This window comes from Linepithema humile, chromosome 2 (genome assembly GCF_040581485.1).
Source record: "Linepithema humile isolate Giens D197 chromosome 2, Lhum_UNIL_v1.0, whole genome shotgun sequence".
Classification (NCBI taxonomy): domain Eukaryota; kingdom Metazoa; phylum Arthropoda; class Insecta; order Hymenoptera; family Formicidae; genus Linepithema; species Linepithema humile.
This window is the reverse complement of record NC_090129.1, coordinates 35024730-35044220: the sequence shown is the minus strand read 5'-3', so window position 1 is coordinate 35044220 and position 19491 is coordinate 35024730. Positions and strand designations below refer to the sequence as shown.

General features: G+C 36.3%; 1 protein-coding gene across 1 annotated transcript; it reads left to right on the top strand.

Annotated features, from left to right (window-relative positions):
• Positions 1–5551: 5551 nt before the first annotated feature.
• On the top strand, positions 5552–18614 carry LOC105676443 (uncharacterized). The gene is made up of 9 exons (XM_067350012.1): positions 5552–6722; positions 10563–11597; positions 11906–12196; positions 12943–13715; positions 14368–14535; positions 14965–15205; positions 15590–15716; positions 15821–16002; positions 16366–18614. The coding sequence occupies exons 2-9, from the start codon at positions 10677–10679 to the stop codon at positions 16606–16608; spliced, it is 2946 nt and encodes a 981-aa protein (XP_067206113.1). The 5' UTR covers positions 5552–6722; positions 10563–10676; the 3' UTR covers positions 16609–18614.
• Positions 18615–19491: the final 877 nt, after the last annotated feature.

Below are 19491 nucleotides of genomic sequence, written 5' to 3'. Positions count from 1 at the left end.
TTCATTTACATTCATTTCTTGGGAAAAAGGCGGAGTATGCATAATATCAGTTTTATTCGATTCCTGTAATTTCTCTTACATTATACATAGTTATAATAGAAGTAGAGCTGCTGATATCGATACCTTGTTGATATCAATACAAAATATATAGTTTATATATATATAGTTTAAATACTAGTTATTAATTGGATGCTGTAAATTAAAAGAAATAGCAGAACAAAGATCACAATAAAAAAATTGTACAACGTGATTTAAAAAAACCAAGATAACAAATTGTACTCTAATCTCTGAAAAGATAATCTTTTAAGAAAAAGAAAAAAAACATTTATCTCAATATATCTATATAATCCATTATAGCAATTAGCATCTTTGTGCGCCGTGAATGGTACCATTTACAGGAACCTTCCTCTTTAGCTGTTATCTTTTTTATCTGATAGCAATTTTGTGTCACGCGAACAAGATTCTGCGTAGATATCGCAATATGCCAATACGCAAACAACGAGAAGCTGAATATATTGGATGCAGAAATTGTGCACGGATCGCAAGAAAGCTAGACGGCATTTCGCGAAATCCTCAACTATATTACGTAAAATCAAGCAAATAGCTTCCGGTTGCTATGCCTTTTATAACGATGATAAGAGCGTAAGCTTCGATAAAAAAGAAAATGGAGATTTGCCGCGTTAAGCAATCGCGTTGTGATTTTTGCTAATTGTATTTCTTTAAATATTTAGTTACTTATCTTTTCATCCGAATTAATCGATAATTGAGTTTTTTAAACAGTCGAACGATTATGTTTAAAATAAAGAGCACGAGCATTTATTACACATTATTACGTTTAAAAATTGGATAAATATGTAATGACATCAACTGAATCAAATTCTAATTATGACAAACAAATCAGCATCTGTAATCCATAGTATTAGATTTATCATTATGTTTTATCGCGCGAGCGTAATTATGCGAGTGTTAAAATAATTTAATAATTTTATTGTGCGTTATTAACGTTATTTATATAAAATGATATATATTACTTTAAGTTGATAACTCTGTTAACTCTGCATCGTTTTTATGCATCACTCCGTTATAATATTTACTTATTTTTGTTGCACAACATTTGTTGCTAAACATGTTATCTGTTTCATTAATTCAGAATATGTTAGATGCCTTATTGAAGATGCGCACGGAGTTTCTGTACATTGCGACACTCGATTGAAATGTGCATTATTTTGTTTTACACTGTAAGAGCGCATAGACATGCTTTTGGGACAAAAATAGAGCCAGCATTGTGTAATCGGTGACGCATTAAAGTGCAGAGCTACTCAACTCGTTGAATTCGGGCAATGCTGCCGTCGTAATGTCCACGTGTATTCACGGTTTTTTATTTTTTTTTAACCTGCTGCTATCTCAAGTTCTTGAGTATTTAAACTCTCATGTTCCTTTATTATTTTTATATTGCCTTGGGCTGATCTCTTATCTTTGCAGCTTTTGAATTGAAATATGATATGATATTCTTAAAATAATTTTTTTTTATCTTAGTTTTTACAGCCTGCTTAAACTATATTTAGCTGTTTCCAATAAAGATAGACTTAATGACGCACATAAACCTATCGATAGTTGAAAATAGAGCCCGTCTACGTCACAAAAACCGGTGGAAACATATGTTTCGCAAGAAAATGATATGCAAATTGCAAGTTTCGCGACGCGCGAACGTTTGCGCACGTTTCACTGATTATTCCGCAAGCGCGGCTAAGCTGTGGCTTAGTGCATGGTTTTCCGATTCCAAGTAAGTGATATATTGACGTCACATGTGATGCACCTTTCCCTCGCAAGAATAAACCTATTGCGCAAGATAACATTTTAGAATAAATTATTCACGCGTGAGCCTAGCAATTCTCTAATTACGTTTCCCGCATATCTCGTGAACATTTAAATTAGAATGCGATACGTCATTTTCATATCGAGTATTTTTAAAACAAAATTTATGATAAAATATTGTTATTTATTTACTATAAGTATTTAATAATTATGTTAATAATTAAATGCTTGTAGAATAATTGTAGAATAACATTGGGTAGATAAATTAAAAGTAAAGAAACTGTAGCAATTTATGAAAAATATATCTACAAGATAAAAAGATTTCTTTTTAAATTATTTGATTTATTCAAATCCAATGAAATCTCATAAAAATAGCATTCAATTGCATATTCGAAGCTATCCGGATCATATGAATCGAAGATATTATCTGACTTGTGTGTTTCTGTCGATTCTCACGCATCGCTCGTCGACCTCATTTATTCAACACAACGAGATGATATGCTTATCGCCCGTATGTTTCGCGCAACGCACATCTGTATACACAAATCAAATAGCTTTTGAATTTCTGATTTCTATGCCTGCTATATCTTTTTCGTCTCTCTTTGTCGCTCTGCGTGCTCTCTCTGTTTTATAAATTATAATATAACTAGCATGTTGCACGACAATTCTGATTAAATTATTGTATTAATAGTAATATTCAACTTCCTCCTGCGGTTTTCCAACGCACTCTACGCACATTTTATCATCTGGAATGTCATTAAACTTAACAAAGAAATACATATTATGCACCGAGACGTCCTTAAAGTAATAAATACCGATTAGCGCTATTTTTAATTAGTTCTCTTGTTATTTGTTGTTCTTATGTCATTCGTTTAAACGAGCTGTTACAAAAAAAGGAAGTTCGCGATATCGATGATTTTTCAATCTCCAAGTACGTTGTTTACGTTTATTTACATTGATAATGATCGTTGGCCAGCCAGCTTAAAAAACGATGACTAATTAGCCTGCCGACATCGTAAACGACTCGATCTCTGAACGCAAATCGAACCGGTCGGCCTTCCTCGGAAGTGGTTCCGCGATGATGCGACTTGCCAACACAAGAAACAGAGGAAGCAGAAGGTAAAAGGGAGAAAAAAAAGAGAAGATGCGCTTATTTTATACACGACGAGGTTGGTTTGCAAGTACGAACAGTAGCTTGGTGTAAAGTTGGCGAGTTTACAAGAGAACAGAAATAAAATTAATAACAAAGAATGAGCATAACTAGACGACGCTGTGCACGGACTGTGACTGCGTCTTGTGTTGGAGAATAGAAAACGTCGACAGAAATAAACTACTTGGATGAGTCAGAAATGCTGTAACATTTATTGGATTCTTCCCGATATTTATTGTAGAACAGATGCACCGCATCTGGTTCGAAAAGTTGGTCAACGCACTGAATAGAAGAAGAACTTTTAATAGACAACACAGAGGAGCGAATTTGAAGAAAACGCTACTCACCAATCTGTAAAGACGGCTAAGAATAAGCCGCGTTCCACAGAATTGCGTGGTAACTCACGGCCGTATAAAAGAAAATTGTCACTGAATAAAGTTAATACTTTGTAGCGGCAATATGAATTGTTTGCAAGACTTCATTGAAGATACGCTTATTATTTTCACACCTTATATATACGGCCGCTTGTAATTGATATATGCATTGTTTTTTCTGTCTCGTAGCGTATCTACTACGTTCCGCTTTGGAAAAGGAGTCGCAGAAAACAAATCTTTCAACGTATCGATATGATACAAGCTACGAATACGGTAGGACCTAAAGTTGCGGTATCACACATTCTCGTTGACTTTGTTTCGCGAAGTATTCAACACTCAAATTATATACGTTGTTGTAAGACTTGCGAGTGTATGGCTTTTGGTTATAATTGCGCGTGTATTGTGCACGCAAACATTTTTACTATCGATATCTATTTCAATACTTACATTATATATAAGTACCCGCGAGTCTTCTGCGAGTACTTGAGCGATTGATATCTTTCAACGGTTTCAATGTGCATTCTACAACTCGCGCGTTTCGTCGCTAGAATATATTTCAGTCATGAATAAATTATTAGTTAAAAAATATTAGATTGATTAAAAAGTTTCTTCGGATTTTTATGGAATATCCAAAGAATATATGATTCGAAATATGATTTGCTGTTTTTTTTTTTATATCAAGCTATGTATATGATTTTTATGAACAATATTTAATTATCATACACAATTTGCAAAATTGTTGAAAACCATTGCGAGTCTTCAGTAAGATGTTGAAGGTGTGGGTTGTATAGTGCCGGCCGCCATAAACAATCCGTAAATATTATGCGCAAGCAGTTATGTGCAATTGTTAGAATAGAAACCGCCTTGAATACATCTCGTTAGGTGCACAGAAATCCAATGTAAAGCTCAAAATAAAAACAAGAATCAGTGAATTCATATGTATTGTGATTAATGAACAGTTACTGCATAATACACACGAGAAGTGATGTGTTTAGCGGTCCTGCCGCAACAACGTTAGTGAGAATTACAGTAAAATACACGATACAAGCAGACTGTATCTGGAGAACGACACGAATGACGGTGACATCATCCGCAACGCATGCGTATCTACAGATCCGATCCATAGACGTAACTGTAAGCATGCGATGGCTCCACGAAAATCGTTACAGAGCTTAAAAGCTGCGATAATAGAGCGAAAAGATTACATCTGTAATTTAGTAAAATTTTTCAAATTTTATTTCTTTTTTCTTTATTAAATCTTTATTTTTTCTTTCTGCATAAAAAAACGCATTGTGACATAACATCTTAAAATACACACACAGATAAGTATATCTAACGACTTTGTAAACAAAATTATAGCAAGTTCCTTACAGAAGAGATTAAGCTTTTTCAGAAACTTTTTTTACATTAGAAACATTAAAAGAAAGAAGAATTTTATTATCAATAAATACTTTTATTTTAACACGTTGTTTACTATGAGTTTATTACAGTCACTAAAATTTAACAGTATTATTTTATAACATATACGCCTGTTATGTATATATACGATATGCAATTATAATCGTCGATTAATGAGAATCAATTGTGACATGCATACGTATTCCAAATTTATGATAAAATAAATAGTTTTTAGATAAAACTCCACATTTGTAAAGTTAAGCAATATTTATAATATTTACGCGTCAATTAGGATATATTAAAATAAAATATTTGCATCAATATACAATGTGTAGTTTTGCCAGGTATAAAAATATCTCGCAACACGTAAAAAATTTTATTTAAAAATTAAGTGTAAAAAACGTTTAATCTTTTTTGGGATAAAAAAAACAATAATAATAATTAAAATTCAAAAGTTTAGAAGAGTGCTAAAAAATACCCATTGAATACTGTGCTATACGAGAATTGATTGGTGTTTGGAAAATTATGTAACAACAAAAAAACTTGAAGAAGAGAAGATTATGCACGATAGCGGAGTTATCGCCGATACGATATAACTGATATGATATAGTTGCTTAATGTAAACTTTTTATTGCAACGTTCGCTTTCATACTGATAATGCGCAAAACACTGATATCTTTCTTTTGGATATGTAGCTGCATTTCGGTACGTAGTTACGCTACTGTGCAAAAGTGATTATGACGAAGGAGACGAGTGTCGGGTCGTCGGCACGCGTACGAGTTCTGCTGGCAGCAGTCATGCGCGCGTATCGCTCGGAATCGGCACGTATTGTATCTAAAGTCGCGCGATACCGCAGCAACACGCGAGGAGAGGTGCACGGAATCGTTTCACGGATCTCACGGTTTTCGCGAGAACGACGTTTCGCGCGATCTTTAGCATCGAGCGGCCAGTCTCGCAGGCGCTCGTCCACGCGCACTGCGCAACGAGCAGCCTTGATAAGCACGCCGGGAAATACGCGCGCGATTACAAGAGTTTGAGAGGAGAGCGCGGAAATTCCAGAAAAGAGCAGCATCAATTTCCTCGGCTGGTGAAGAAAAAAAAAAAAGAAACTGCGGAGATACGTCGCAGCCGCTGCTGCTGACGACGCTGCGTCGTCGACTCGACAAAAGTCGCGGCCGGAGATAAGGATTCCGCGAGTGTTCGTTCGATATTGGAGCGGAGCGCGGCGAGGTGCCCGAAGGTCGTCGACGACACGCATGATCTGACTGACTTCGATCGGAGCGAACGTTTCGGACAGTGTAGCCGGTGCGCGCGTGTGCGTGAGGCCGGATCGTTCGCAGAATCGCAAACGAGATTCCCTCGCCAAGATCTCTCGCTGGATCCCGTCGCCCGTGGTGAATTGCGCCACGAGTTTATGCGCGATTCGCTCGCCGATGCCAAGAGAAAACCGGTGTGGACTGGCGCGCGCAATGCGTATTTTCAGTCCGTGAAAATTATTGCAAACAATTGATACAATACTAACGAAATACACTTTGATAGATATTCTGAGATTTAAGTCCGTTCTGAGATTTAAATCTCTCGTATGCAACGCGGAAGGCGAAGGTAAGCGGAGAACCGCTCGCGAAGTGAGCGCGATCGAGAAACTGGAAATCGGAAGGAGGGCAGAACAACGTCTGCAGGGACGTGCAACGAAGTAACCGAGATATGGAAATACGCAGATATGAACGTAGAGTGTGGAATATCGCGTGCCGATAAGATCGCGAGCCACGAATTTGAGTGGCGTAGAAGCGGGCGAGCGTCCGGTGCGGACGATTGCGCTTGCAAAGTACTCGTGAAAGAACGCGAAGACTGCGTGAAATGTATCTCTGATGCGTGCTACTACGACGTGTAATTTGTGTGACGAATTTGAGAGCAAGTGTCGGCACGGCTTTGTGCGCCTTGTCGCGGTTGCGACGTCATCGTTTTGACATTCGGAAACGCCCGAGGTAATTAATTACGCTACTACATTCCATAAGGCAATTTAGCCGCATCAATTTAATTAAGGTTTCTTCGTAATCCTTTTAGGAAATCTTCTGAATCCCTTCCTAATCCTGTTTACAAACTGATTTATCAGTCTTTATAAATCAACAAGAATTAACTTGAGCTCGTGCTTTGCTGATAATGATGAATAATTATAAATTGTAAAATGAATATCATGAATAATTGAAAGTGATTTTCTCTCATCGAGACTTTTAAATAGAAGTTCTACGATATCTTAAGATTTTATGTATTTATTTTTATTTTTATGAAATTTAATTTGAAAATTATTTACCTATGTATTGCCACACTTGTGTGTTTTTTCTCATTTTCTACTTTTTTATGTAAGAAATTATCTCAATCAAGATATCAATATATAAGTATAAGTTTATGAATAAAATAATTATACAATATACGTTTGTTTATTTTATTATTTGTAAGTTTTTTATAAGAATCACAAATATTACACATGCAAATCATTACAATAAAATGTTTAATTAATCAGTCTTGACAAATCTGAATTAAGAAACATTGGGAAAATAGAATTAATAATTTTTAAATATAGTCAATTATATATTTTAATTTTGAATTCCTTGCTAATAACATTACACAAACTAAAGTTTTTTAAAGATAAAGTTTATTTAACCTTTAATCCGAAGTATCGGTCTGACCATATTGGCCATGAATAAGACTATGCTTTTGACCGAAGTAAAGATAATGCGGAATAAGATTTCCTTATCTATTTTGTCCCTTTGAAGTGTAGTTCGTAGAAAGCTCTTCATTATCCATTATTTATCATTTAGAAGTAATGATGTGAGAAAAGAATAAGAATACATTTAGAACAATGATGTGTAAATATATTTCGCGAAAATCAGCGTTGTTCTTTTTGCGAAAAATATTCTATTGTATTTTAGTAGCAAAAGCTTTGTTGTTAAAAGCGACGTAATTTTACGTAGTCTGCTGTCGTACGAGTGCGTATGCGAACATAATGGTCGCGTGTCCGATGCGGGCGAGAAAATGTACGCGAGGGAGGGGACTTCTTCACATGTTAAATTAACACGATTACTCGGAAGGCAGCTTTCTAACGATCGCACGTGTCTGTTTTTAGCGATGTCTTCAGTGCCTCCATTAATCACGCACTTGCTCTGAATTAAAATATTAAAAAGAGCGGCAAGGAAATTTTTTAGACAAAACATTTAATTTGATCTCACATAAGCAATTAAAGCGTATTGAATTAGTTTAGTTAATATACCTCTTTTATTTTAATCAGATTTAATTTAAATCGTAACTTGATATTTCTTCATAGAAATCTTGAGCTGTGACCCAGAGTTCTAGAAAATGTTAAATTTCTGAAAATTCTAACTGATGGAAATCGGGAAAAAAGTAAAATTAATTTTTTATTCGAAAACACACTAAATTCTATCTCTATTTCCATTTTTATCTAAATGTATTAGAAAAATTCTAAACTCTTTACAAAAAAAACTCTATCAGTTAAAATGATCAAAAATGAGATGTTAATTTTACAGAGATATGAGAATTGCATTATCTGACGAAATAAAATAAGATAACAATTCTTTCGATAATGAAATAATAGCTTTAGAGATTATTTCCGCAAAAATTTACTTAAATTTCATTATTCTTATTGTTCACTTTCAAACGACACTACGTTTTACAATAAGATATTCAACGGTGCGTGAGATTAAGCATTATTGTAAAAATTTGTTAATCAGATGGCCGAGCAGTCTGTTTAATGGCGACCTTCGGCCAGAAATTTTATGAATCTAGAATCGAACGAACAACAAACGGACTGAGTTATCAGGTGAAAGATACGATCTTGTTTGATGGTCCATCTTTTGTGGATGGTAAATGTCAATGAGTTAATTTCGTAATGCATATGCATCGGATGGAAATAACAAAATTATATACAAAATATTTTTATATTTCGACATATCGACATTTTTACCTGAAAAATGGTTTACTTCGATTGTAGGATTGACAATTCATTAAACTATTTGATTTCTGACTATTTGACTATTTAATAAAAACGCTTTTTAAAATTATTTAAGTAACTAAAAAAATTAATCATGCGTTATTCACTTCAATTCAATCAATCTATTGACATTTTCACCACACAATCAGACAATATACTTGATATTGTTGCTCTTGAGTGAGTCATGTTCTACGCATGTTTCTGATGCGTTGTATGTATTAAAAGATAAATCATATTATATAACTAATCAAATATATATTAGCGTATATAAAATTAATATAATTTTATATTTTTAAAAGTACGATTTATCTGAAAGTCAATGCAATTTTATTTAAAAAGTAGAAACTTATTTTTCTATAAATGTTCTGATTTGTAATTTAATTATACCAATTTTTACAATGCTTTACAAAGATAAGATTTTATAACAATCACTTTCTGAACCCGCGCGCGTAATAAGAAATGTTAAAAACTTGCGCAACAAAACTGTTGATAATAGTAATTAAAATTTTATTTTTACATCTAGTGAGCGTTACATCAACGTCGTGATAATCGATTATAAATGATGACAATACCATTGCTTTGAAGACAGGTTTTCAGTATGTTTTCAGTGAATTCTAACTCAATATAGCCATGTTTTTTACTGTTACAAAACTTTCTATAATCTTTTTCATCTTTTAAACTGCATAAATTATTTCTTGATCTGGCATAAGTTTACGCAATGTATATAAATTTATTTTTGTCACATAACATGCATTAGCTGCACTATTTGAACAAAAACATTGTCAACAAAAAAAAAATAGTCTCAGTTATCAACGCGCATAATAATGAAAGCGTTCGTGTCTAACACAGACGGTAGCTTATCCATATGTAAATACTTTGTTATTGTGACGCAAATGTAGAAGCTATTGCGTAAATAGTGATGCAATAAAAAAATGCAATAAAGTTATTATTAAGATAAGTTATTATTTACAAAAAATTTCAAGAATCTTTCTAATCACGTTTTAATTCCTGCCGAATACCGTGCGTCAAAACTATTTTTAAGTTAATTAAATTTTTACGAGCAATTCAAATTAACTCAATACGTGAAATAAAGGGCTAAGAAAAAGATGTATGTGCTGATAACGTGCCGTCTTTAATAAATTGTTCAAACATTTCGCCGTGGCATCAGACTTTCCTCAGTAAGTTAAATAATATTAAAACATATTAAGCGGTAAAAGTCGCGGTATAACTTACAGACAATTCGCATTCTCTTCTATTACAAGCTTCAATAAATCTGAAGTGCAATTGTGTTGTTAAGTGAAATTTGAGAAGTTTAATACAACTTTTAACAACTTAACAATAAAATTGCGCTCAAGATTTATAACAGCTTGTATTAGGAGAGAATGCAAATGGTCTGCGAGTTATATTGGATTTTAGCACTTAATTTTAAAAACATCTAGTGCGGCTCGATATATCCTCTTGAATATATCATTAATTATTTATTACTACGAGCCTAATGTATTTTTATTTATTGTTTATTATTGTCAAATTCACTGAGGATTATCTGATGCCAGACCGAAACGTTTAACAATTTAATAAAGACATCGTACATCGGTACGTACATCTTGCTGTGACTCTTTATTTCATGGATTGATTTATAAATCGTATGTGAGTCTTCTTTAATTCAAATTAATTCAGGCAAGATAGCTTTATGTAATATAAAAGATTTGGATTCCAAGTGTAGAAAAAATTTACAAGCTCTATGGATGCGGAAATATTAAATTTATATCGGGCTATTGCTAAATCTGCAAAATTCATATTTGCTAATGATATTTTACAGATTAACATCGGAAAGAAGTTTTCGAGGCCAGAAGGACATTAGCTGGCAACAAAATACGCGAAGACAATCTTTAATCAAGAAGATTCTCTTCAAAAAATCATTGTATACTACACAATGTTAGGGGAAATGCAAAAAACAGCGAACATGGCTAATTTAAGCCGAGTTACACCGATTCGAATCGAGAAGCGGACGGTGCAATGCATCTCGATTCCGGACTACTCGTCCGTGAGTTCGCTGGAGGAGGATTATGGATCAACCGAGTCCGAAGGTATGTCCACGAGTCCAGACACATCTTGCCGTTCGAGCGCAGACGCGGATAGAAGCTTCGATCTCGATGAGGATTTCCGCAAGAAGCTGCCAAAATTCGACGACATAATCGAGAAGATGAAGAATCTGCGATTCGAACGCGACGACGGCAACGATGAGAAAAACGCCAACGAGAACATCGGCGGAACACGTCGCATCAGTAGCGAGAAAGTGGACAATGTGGAGTATTGGAACACTTGTAAGTCGCAGATGATCAAGCACACCGATAGCGAGGACATAAACAATAACGAGGACAACGTTACGACCGACGAGGGCTGCCTGCCGTTCAACATACACAACGAATTCGACGACAAGGAAGGACAATGTCGTTCCTTGGACGATCAGAATTCGACGGACGACGGCGATTCGGAAGGCGATCAGGAGCGACAGGACCACGAGGACTCGGATAATTCCGATCTGATTGAGCGTGGACCGATCAAACCCGACTACCAGTCTATTCGAGAACATCCGTACTCGATGGTGAGCTGGCTGTCGCGGGTGAACGACAGCGCGGATGTGCTCCACGCGGTGGATTACGACAAAACCGCCGAGCAAATCCTAAGAAATAAGGATTACAGCGAGAAGCTCAATCCCTGCCTGGACCAGCTGTCGAATTCAAGTCGCAATCAGTCGGAAATTGATGCAATAGGCGATGGTCTGACGATAGTTCCTGGCTGGACCGGAGAGAGTGCTGAAGATGTCTTCCGCCACGGAGAGCTCAGCAGCGATGTGAGTGCAAATACATTTTCGCTGTTTGTTCGATGCGGCATTTCTGTAGTATTGAAGTATCAATTAAAAATAGTACACTATTACCGAAACGCTAATTACACAATATTAACGATAAGAGTTACCTACGAAAATGTCTGTTTCTATTGATCGAAAAATTTTAAACTCGAATTATTTACTTTTGAATGTAATTATTCGTTCAATGAGAAAAAGCGTAGATTATAATGAATGGAACTGTTCTACTGAGGTAGCAACGTGACACAGAAAAGTTTCCGGAGTGCCGCTATGAACAAGAAGTTATCTCATTGCAGACCGCAGCACTTCCGTCTATAGTCGTCAACGACCCGGGAGAGGAGTTCCTGATGGACATTATATCGCGCGGCGGTTTCCAGGCCGCGGTACTCCCGGACGCCGGTAGTCACTCGATCCCGTCGCCAGGTGCGAAAACCTGGTCGGACTCGCCGGCGAGCAGCTACAACAACGTTGTTTCGCGGTCGAACAGTCGGGCGTCGAGTCGCGCCCAATCGCCCGGTTCCGCCACAAACTTAGAGTCGCCACAGATGCACGTCAACGTGATCGGCAGCCCGCTCGGTTCACCGCAAGTAAGCCTGTGATATCTGCATAAATGCATAATGCGCATAAGATCCTTGACGGATCCAAATGGCGGGAATAAGGTAAATCGAAGTGCATCACAAGCGGAACTTGACGCGAGCGACTGCATTGAGAAGGCAGTAATAACTGTGCGCTTTGCGAATAACGATTTTCTCGCGGTCAAGCTGAATTACGAGTTAGACAAAGCCGCGAATGATCTCGTCGCGGATTTATATATCCGACGTATAAATCTCAATGATTAAGTAAATCGCGACGCTATATTTTTATAGACAATACTTTTGCATTCGGCGAACTACACTTTTTTTAAAATTATTATCTATGTAAATCCTGCCGTTTTGCTTTAATGTTTTATTTAACTGAGCTATTTAACCTTATCTAACTTATTCAAATTTCTTCTTCAGGCATGTATACATACTTACTATGTACAATGCATTACTTATCTGAGATTGCGAGAAGATTGCAGTTTGGAATTTTATTTTTATTTGTCGGCCGACATTAAATTTATCATTGTATATAAAATCTTGAAAAAAAAAAACTAATTGATAGTCGTTTTAGCAGACGTCTATAAAGTATCGCAGTTTGACGAGTTTCATAAAATACACGAGCTGCAATCTGATAGCAACAAGTACAAATTTATGTCGCGGCTGTCATTTATCGCTTTTCGCTGTGGCACGGCCATAAATACGAAATGAATTCACGGTAGGTGGTTCAATTAAGCGGACGCCTTCTTTTGCAGGTCGCATCGACTTATCGAGTGCCTCAGGCGCTGTCCTCTTCGTCTTCGTCCAATCAATCTTACAGCGACGCGTCCAGCCCCTTGAATTACCAAACACCGTTGCATTATCAGATTGAGGAACAGCTCGACGAGTCTCTGGCCTGCTGGAAGGGAACCTACGATTCCTCTGGGACGATTGTCAACAGTAACGACAACATCGACTGGCTCGTCGAGCTGATAGAAGTCATAGAAGAGAACAAAGGAGCCTTGAAGGAGCCGCAGATCGCCTCGAACGCGCCCTGTTTAACGCCGATCTACAACGATCAATGCGTGTCGGAAACCGTGTCAACGTTGGAAAATAATCTAAACGGCTCGTCGTGTCCCGACATGCGAAGCGAAAAGCCAGAGACCTGTTTAAGCACGACTAACGCGAATCCCATCGTCGATAATCTGCCCATCGACGACGGTCTCATGTCGGTTTACACGACCAAGGAAAACAGCAGTGGCTGCACATTCGTGAATCGTTCTATCAATGGTCTGCAAAGATATTACGAGTCGAGCGTGAAGAGCGCGCAGGCCAACGTGTCGCAGCAGGACACTTTGCACAATATCGCTTTGGAGAACGAAGGATCCGCGAAGACCTCCAAACAAAGTTTACGCGCGTCACAGGAGAAATACGCGATGTTCCGCGCGAACGATGGGGAGAAGACATACAACCAGCCATCGTCGACATTCGTACGGGACTATCAGATACCAACGACGGTCTGTTCATCCGCGTCCAGCCGTCCGCGAAGGTAAATAATCGTCTCTGCGAGAAAATTTCTGGCACGCGATGAATAAATATCGATGATAAATAATTCATGATCGATGAAAGAAATATATGTTAATTGTAGACAATTAAAACTGACGTTATTAAAAATAAAGTTTTTTTTTCTCTCAGAAAACGATCAAAGTATGCGTTATATTTCTAAACGTACACTTTGATTGCGCTAGCGTTAATCGCAATCGCAAGAAAACGTGCGTGCTGTGTTTCCACGAAGTTACATGAAAAAAGTTAATAACAGATATCGCTATAAAGCAGACAATAACAGGACGTCTCTCGCGATAAACCAATTGCTCAAGATTCTAATGGTGAATTTATTACATATGTGCGGCACCTTCGCGGGCACATTGGAAAATACGGGATTAATTATGAACCAGAAAAGGAATATGTATATAAAGATGTTTCTTATAAAAAATCGATTTTTCGATCAAATTTAAAGCTGCACAAATCAAATATTTAAATCAGTCATAGTCTTGAAAACTATTTTTAATTTGCTTCATACATTCTTATATTAATATATATGTATATATATTCTTATTTTAATATATGCGTTGAAATAATTATCGCAGCTCTTTCGAATAAATGATAAGAAATGTGATTAATGACTCGATTTGTCACGATAGGAACTCCAATCGAGGCATAGTACCGTGGCCTTCGCTGAACTTACCATCCATAAGAGCGAGTGAGAGATTAAAGGAAGGATTGCATCCTAAGGAAGTGGAAAGAGCCATGAGTAATCTTTTGAAAAAATCTGTAGAGGAACTAGCGGCCGCGGACGAGGATGGCGATACGTAAGTAACTCCGTCCAATTTTGATTATTTAAATTAATTATTTAATTTAATCATTTAATTATTAAACGCAATTAATAATAACAAATAATCAATTTCCAATATTTAAATCGATAAAAAAGAGATGCTAATACGAACAGTTTATTTTTTAAATAAAAAAAAAAGTAAAATCAACGCTAGACGTTCTTGTTAAATTTTTTGTTTTTACTAGTATTGGTAACAAATGTTTCAATCACTGACGCTTCCCTCTTCACAGCGTTTATAATATTATTGTCTTATTACTTAAAATTATAACGAGGCCTCTACGCTACATCGAATATGTATCTTACAATTAAATTAGAATTTTTTCTTTTCGTTTTCTCTTTTCGGTTTTTCAAATAATTAACTTGATTTTAATCTTTACGTGTTAATAATCACATTTGCATATAACAGGGCACTGATGTGCCTGGTGGGCAATCCGGAAGAACTGGCGACGAAAAAAGCGTATTTAGCGCCGTTGGTCGAGAGATTGGGCAACGTACCGGGCGCTTTGTCAATGGTGAACAACCGTGGCGAGGATGCTTTGTATTTGGCTGCTATGAATTGCCCGGAAATGCCGTACGTCGTCGGATATCTGGCCGCTGCAATGCTGCAGAAAGGGATCGATATCAATCAACGATTATATCACATACGCGTGAGTTTCCTCTTTTTTTTTTACGATTCTTCATGCGAGCGCCGCGATTTGTGCGGCTCATTAAATCGCTCTAATATATATAATCAATCATGTTCGCGCTTGGATCACGTATTGCAATTTAAATGAGTCTTCTAAGAAAACAATTCCAATTACATAGAAAAGAATCTTACGGACGAAATAATTGTCTATAAAATGATTATTTGTTAACAAATACACTTTCAAGTGATTAATTGCATACAATCATTGAATGACTGCAACGGCAAAAGAGAGGCTTGACAAAAAAGACTAATTTAAAAGCAATTAACGTGTTTAACGATTATTAAAAATTATTTTAATGATCACGATGAGATAATTTTCCGATTTTATTGTCGTTTCTTATTTTAGGGCGACACGCTGATACACTCAGTTGCAGCGCGCGGCGATTCCTACGGGGAAGTCCTGGCTGAGTTATTAGCATTGAAGACACTGCAAGGAAACACTGTGTTTGATCTGTCCAAGCGTAATTATTACGGTTAGTTGAAGAAAATTGAAGAGCTTAATCAGTAAATTACTTAATTACGAAATGAGAACGAGATTCGAGATAAAGAGGAATAAGAACGCACGCTTGCGTTTCAGGAAGAACCGCACTTCACATAGCAGTCGAATCGCACGATCCCATTGGGCGAGGCGTCAAGTCCTTGGCCACGACGCGTCTGCTCTTGGAGAACGGCGCGGATCTCAAAGTGAAAGAGAGCAAGTGCGGGGACACCGCTCTACACATGGCAGCCTCGTTGAATTGCGATCCTGCGCTCGTCAAGGTAATTTACTTGAGGGATTTCCCGGCGTCGCGCGTCACTTACACGCGAAATTGATATGTTTATTATGTCGCGCGACGACAATTGCGGTTTACTTGCGTCTTACTCGAGTACGTCAATGCGGTCTGCAACGTACCGTCCTCCGAAAGCATCGACCTATCGATATACAGATTTCTCAAACAGCATCGCAATTTTTTTTTTAATTAGAAAACGCAGACGCAGAGCAAAATTAAAATTTGAAATTTATTCTAACGCGCTGCGTCGTATTTATGTCGCGGGATTATATTAACGAATAAATTGACGACACGTGTCACACTTTTCGTTTGTTCACGTGCTTTACGCTCAGACTTTTCTCACGTTCAACAGGTATTGCTGAGCAAGGCCAGTTCGAGCATTGTGAACGAGACTAACTACATGTACAATACGCCGCTACACATGGCCGCGGTTTCGAACTCTGTAGACTTGGAGAAACAGAAGGAAGTCTGCCGGCTTCTAATACAAGCCGGTGGCCAGACGAATATACAGAATCGGCAGGGCAAGACACCTTTGGCACTCGTGTCGTCCGAGAGGAAAGATGTTATTAAAAGGATATTCTACAAGAAATCATGATAACGATAAAAGACACGGGCAATGAGCTCGGCGAGTCGCGAGCTCAACATAAGACTGATCTCCATGGAAGTATTCGGGAGCACGCGTTTTGGACTCCTCGACGCTTCCCGCTCTTATTTTGTGAACGTTAACGCAATCAAATGCGACGTTTACGCGAGCGAAACCTTCAAGACTGTGACTCAAGCCGGAAAAAAAGAGTACCAACGACACGTAACATTATTATTCGCGTGAAACTACTGGAAAAAATGTTATAATTCGTATTTAAGCTGTACGATCGCGCGCTTTAATACGACAGGGCAATCAAATTATATTCGCAGTGTCCACTCGACAGCGATACAACTGTTAGAATTAACAAACAATGTCTTTCTGTGGTTCCAAACAAGAGGAACGAAATATGTATATTTGAAAATATAACATTTTTTCTTTTCTTTTTATTTTTAGAATGACATTTATTATTCTAATTAGAATGTAATTATATGCTATATATCTTTCATATAAAAAGAGACAAAATCAAACGGTCAATCGACAAGAATGTTTCGAGATATTCTTGTGTCATATATTATTACGTTTTTAAGCTTTATATCGTTAAGACGGCAAATACTTTTATCACTTTGAACTGTTGTAATGTAGTGTACTGTAATCATTGCACTCCGATAATGTTTAAGTTTTCAGTAGCTAACAAAAGTGAATATTTCTAATATTTTAGATCAAATGCTTTCTAAAATGCATTTAGTATTAGTCGCGTTGAATATTTTAGTTGTCTAATTCAGAGTTGCACAAACACGCTAAAGTCGAGCAATATTATCATCGCGATACCTCCGCGGGTTGTTTTCTAATTAGTTATGCCTATTATTCTGATATTCTCTTTTTCCATTCTCGCATACAGAGAACCGCATTTCGTAAGCGGGCAAGTCACTCGTGCAGCTCTAAATTTAATCTATAACACCGGTGATATTTTTATAATTACGAATATTTTTTACAAATTTTTAGTTTACAGTTTCAGCGAACCAAAAGTTCTTTATTTATTTGCTCAAAGTTGTTGTTTAATACGAATATGGAATGCCGATATTAGCAACACGGAACAATTCTGCTATAATATCCAACACTACTGACAATGTCTTTCTGTAATTAATATGTACATATTTTCTACTGATATTTTTTTTCGTAAGATAATAATGTTTAAACATTAGTTTTAACTATCGAACATTCAATATATGTATATAGCGTTGATTGTATACCAAAATAGTCTGTTTCGCGAAACAACTGCAGTTTTCTCAAGCTGCTCATTTACATACTCGTCAACTGCAAACTAATAGAAAAGATTTTAAGGCTTCGCTGAGAAGTTTTCCTCGATTTCGCTCTTTTACATCGCATTATTCATCATTTACTCGGATTTACGCGGAATCAAAAAGCAAAGCGTTAAATTGACAGCTGCAAAATCGTTACGTGGAACGTGGATCGGTCATAAATATTGTTACAGCACACGGGAATAAATTGTAGCGCCAGTTTTGCATGTGTATTCTCGATTATTCTATGAATGGAAAAGTTGGCGCCGTAAACCACTGCGATGTATACGATAATTCCGATTCCGCGGTGTGTGCGTGCGTGAGTGCGCAAATTTTGTTGAGCATGCGTCGCTACTAGAAATGTGCTATATTAGCATATATGTAAATCGCAAATATACACTTTTATACATGGACAACTGCGCCACCAGGTATTCCCGTGCACCTCCCGCGCCGTGAAACAATGTAATTCCCCATCTATTTCATTTCGTACGATGAATTCTAATGCACGTTAACTCTTCATTCGTTGATTTAAGATTTAGTAGGGAGTCAAAATATTTTTATGCCTCGAACGGCGGAATTTGGAGGCCCTGATACATCCGACTGAGAATAAAGTGAAAACGAATAGACGGACGAAACTGTATATCTATTTATTTTTGCAAAAAGTATTCCATGTAAAAAAATGAATACGTTAAAAATACACAGCATCTTCTTTAAAAGTAATCATGCATTAATTATCTTCCTATTTAATGTGTACACATTGTGCTTTTCCTTACATGTTAAGAAAAAGCAGAAAAATAATTTAATCGCTATATGCCAGGTTTTATCACACTTAATAATCAATTCGTCACTGTTTAGCAGCTCGCCTAATTGTGAGTTGTTATGATTATTATTCCCGACATCAAAGTAGTGATTTATTGGAAATGTGAAGACAAGTGATGAATCAATCATCCGTCTTAATCCACTACATTGTTTCCTTTTCCTTATGTCTAGATTGCGCATGTATAATAACTTAATACGGAGAATCGTGGATGCAGATTGATACAAACTAACTAATCTGTAATTTAATTTTTCAACAAATTATTCTTTTTATACACGGTTGTCTACAACGATAAGAATACAATTAAAAATAAATTTTTATAACGCAAAAAACTACATAATTTCTTATAAAGTTACGATCTTTCTTACGCAACATGTTATTTAAGAATAAATAAATAATGGATCGCAGACTCGCTGTCAATATAGATTTAGCTATTATTGCATCAACGCTAAATAGTAGATTCTTGGGTCCTAAATCAGTTTTTCTTCTACGAAGGTATCAAGAAATATAATTATAATTACCAAAAAATAAACTTTTATATGATATATTTTTAGAAATAAATATCAAACTATAACCTTCTAGAAAACTCAACTTGACGGCTCAATATTTTATAAAAAAATTTATCAAAGAATAGACTTTAAATTTGTCAAAATATATTATTAACAGAAAACATTATTAGAATTAAAGTTATCAATTATAAAACAGCCTGCAAACTGCATACATTATAAGAAATAATTTTAATATCAGGATGATGTGACCACCAAAGCTGATAATGCGACT

What these genes read in the sequence shown, in the direction of transcription:
- LOC105676443 (XM_067350012.1), top strand. Translation starts at nt 10,677, where the DNA reads ATGTTAGGGGAAATGCAAAAAACAGCGAACATGGCTAATTTAAGCCGA. An exon ending in GCCCGCTCGGTTCACCGCAA is followed by an intron (nt 12,197 to 12,942) that starts GTAAGCCTGTGA and finishes CTTCTTTTGCAG; the next exon opens with GTCGCATCGACTTATCGAGT. An exon ending in AACGATTATATCACATACGC is followed by an intron (nt 15,206 to 15,589) that starts GTGAGTTTCCTC and finishes TTCTTATTTTAG; the next exon opens with GGCGACACGCTGATACACTC.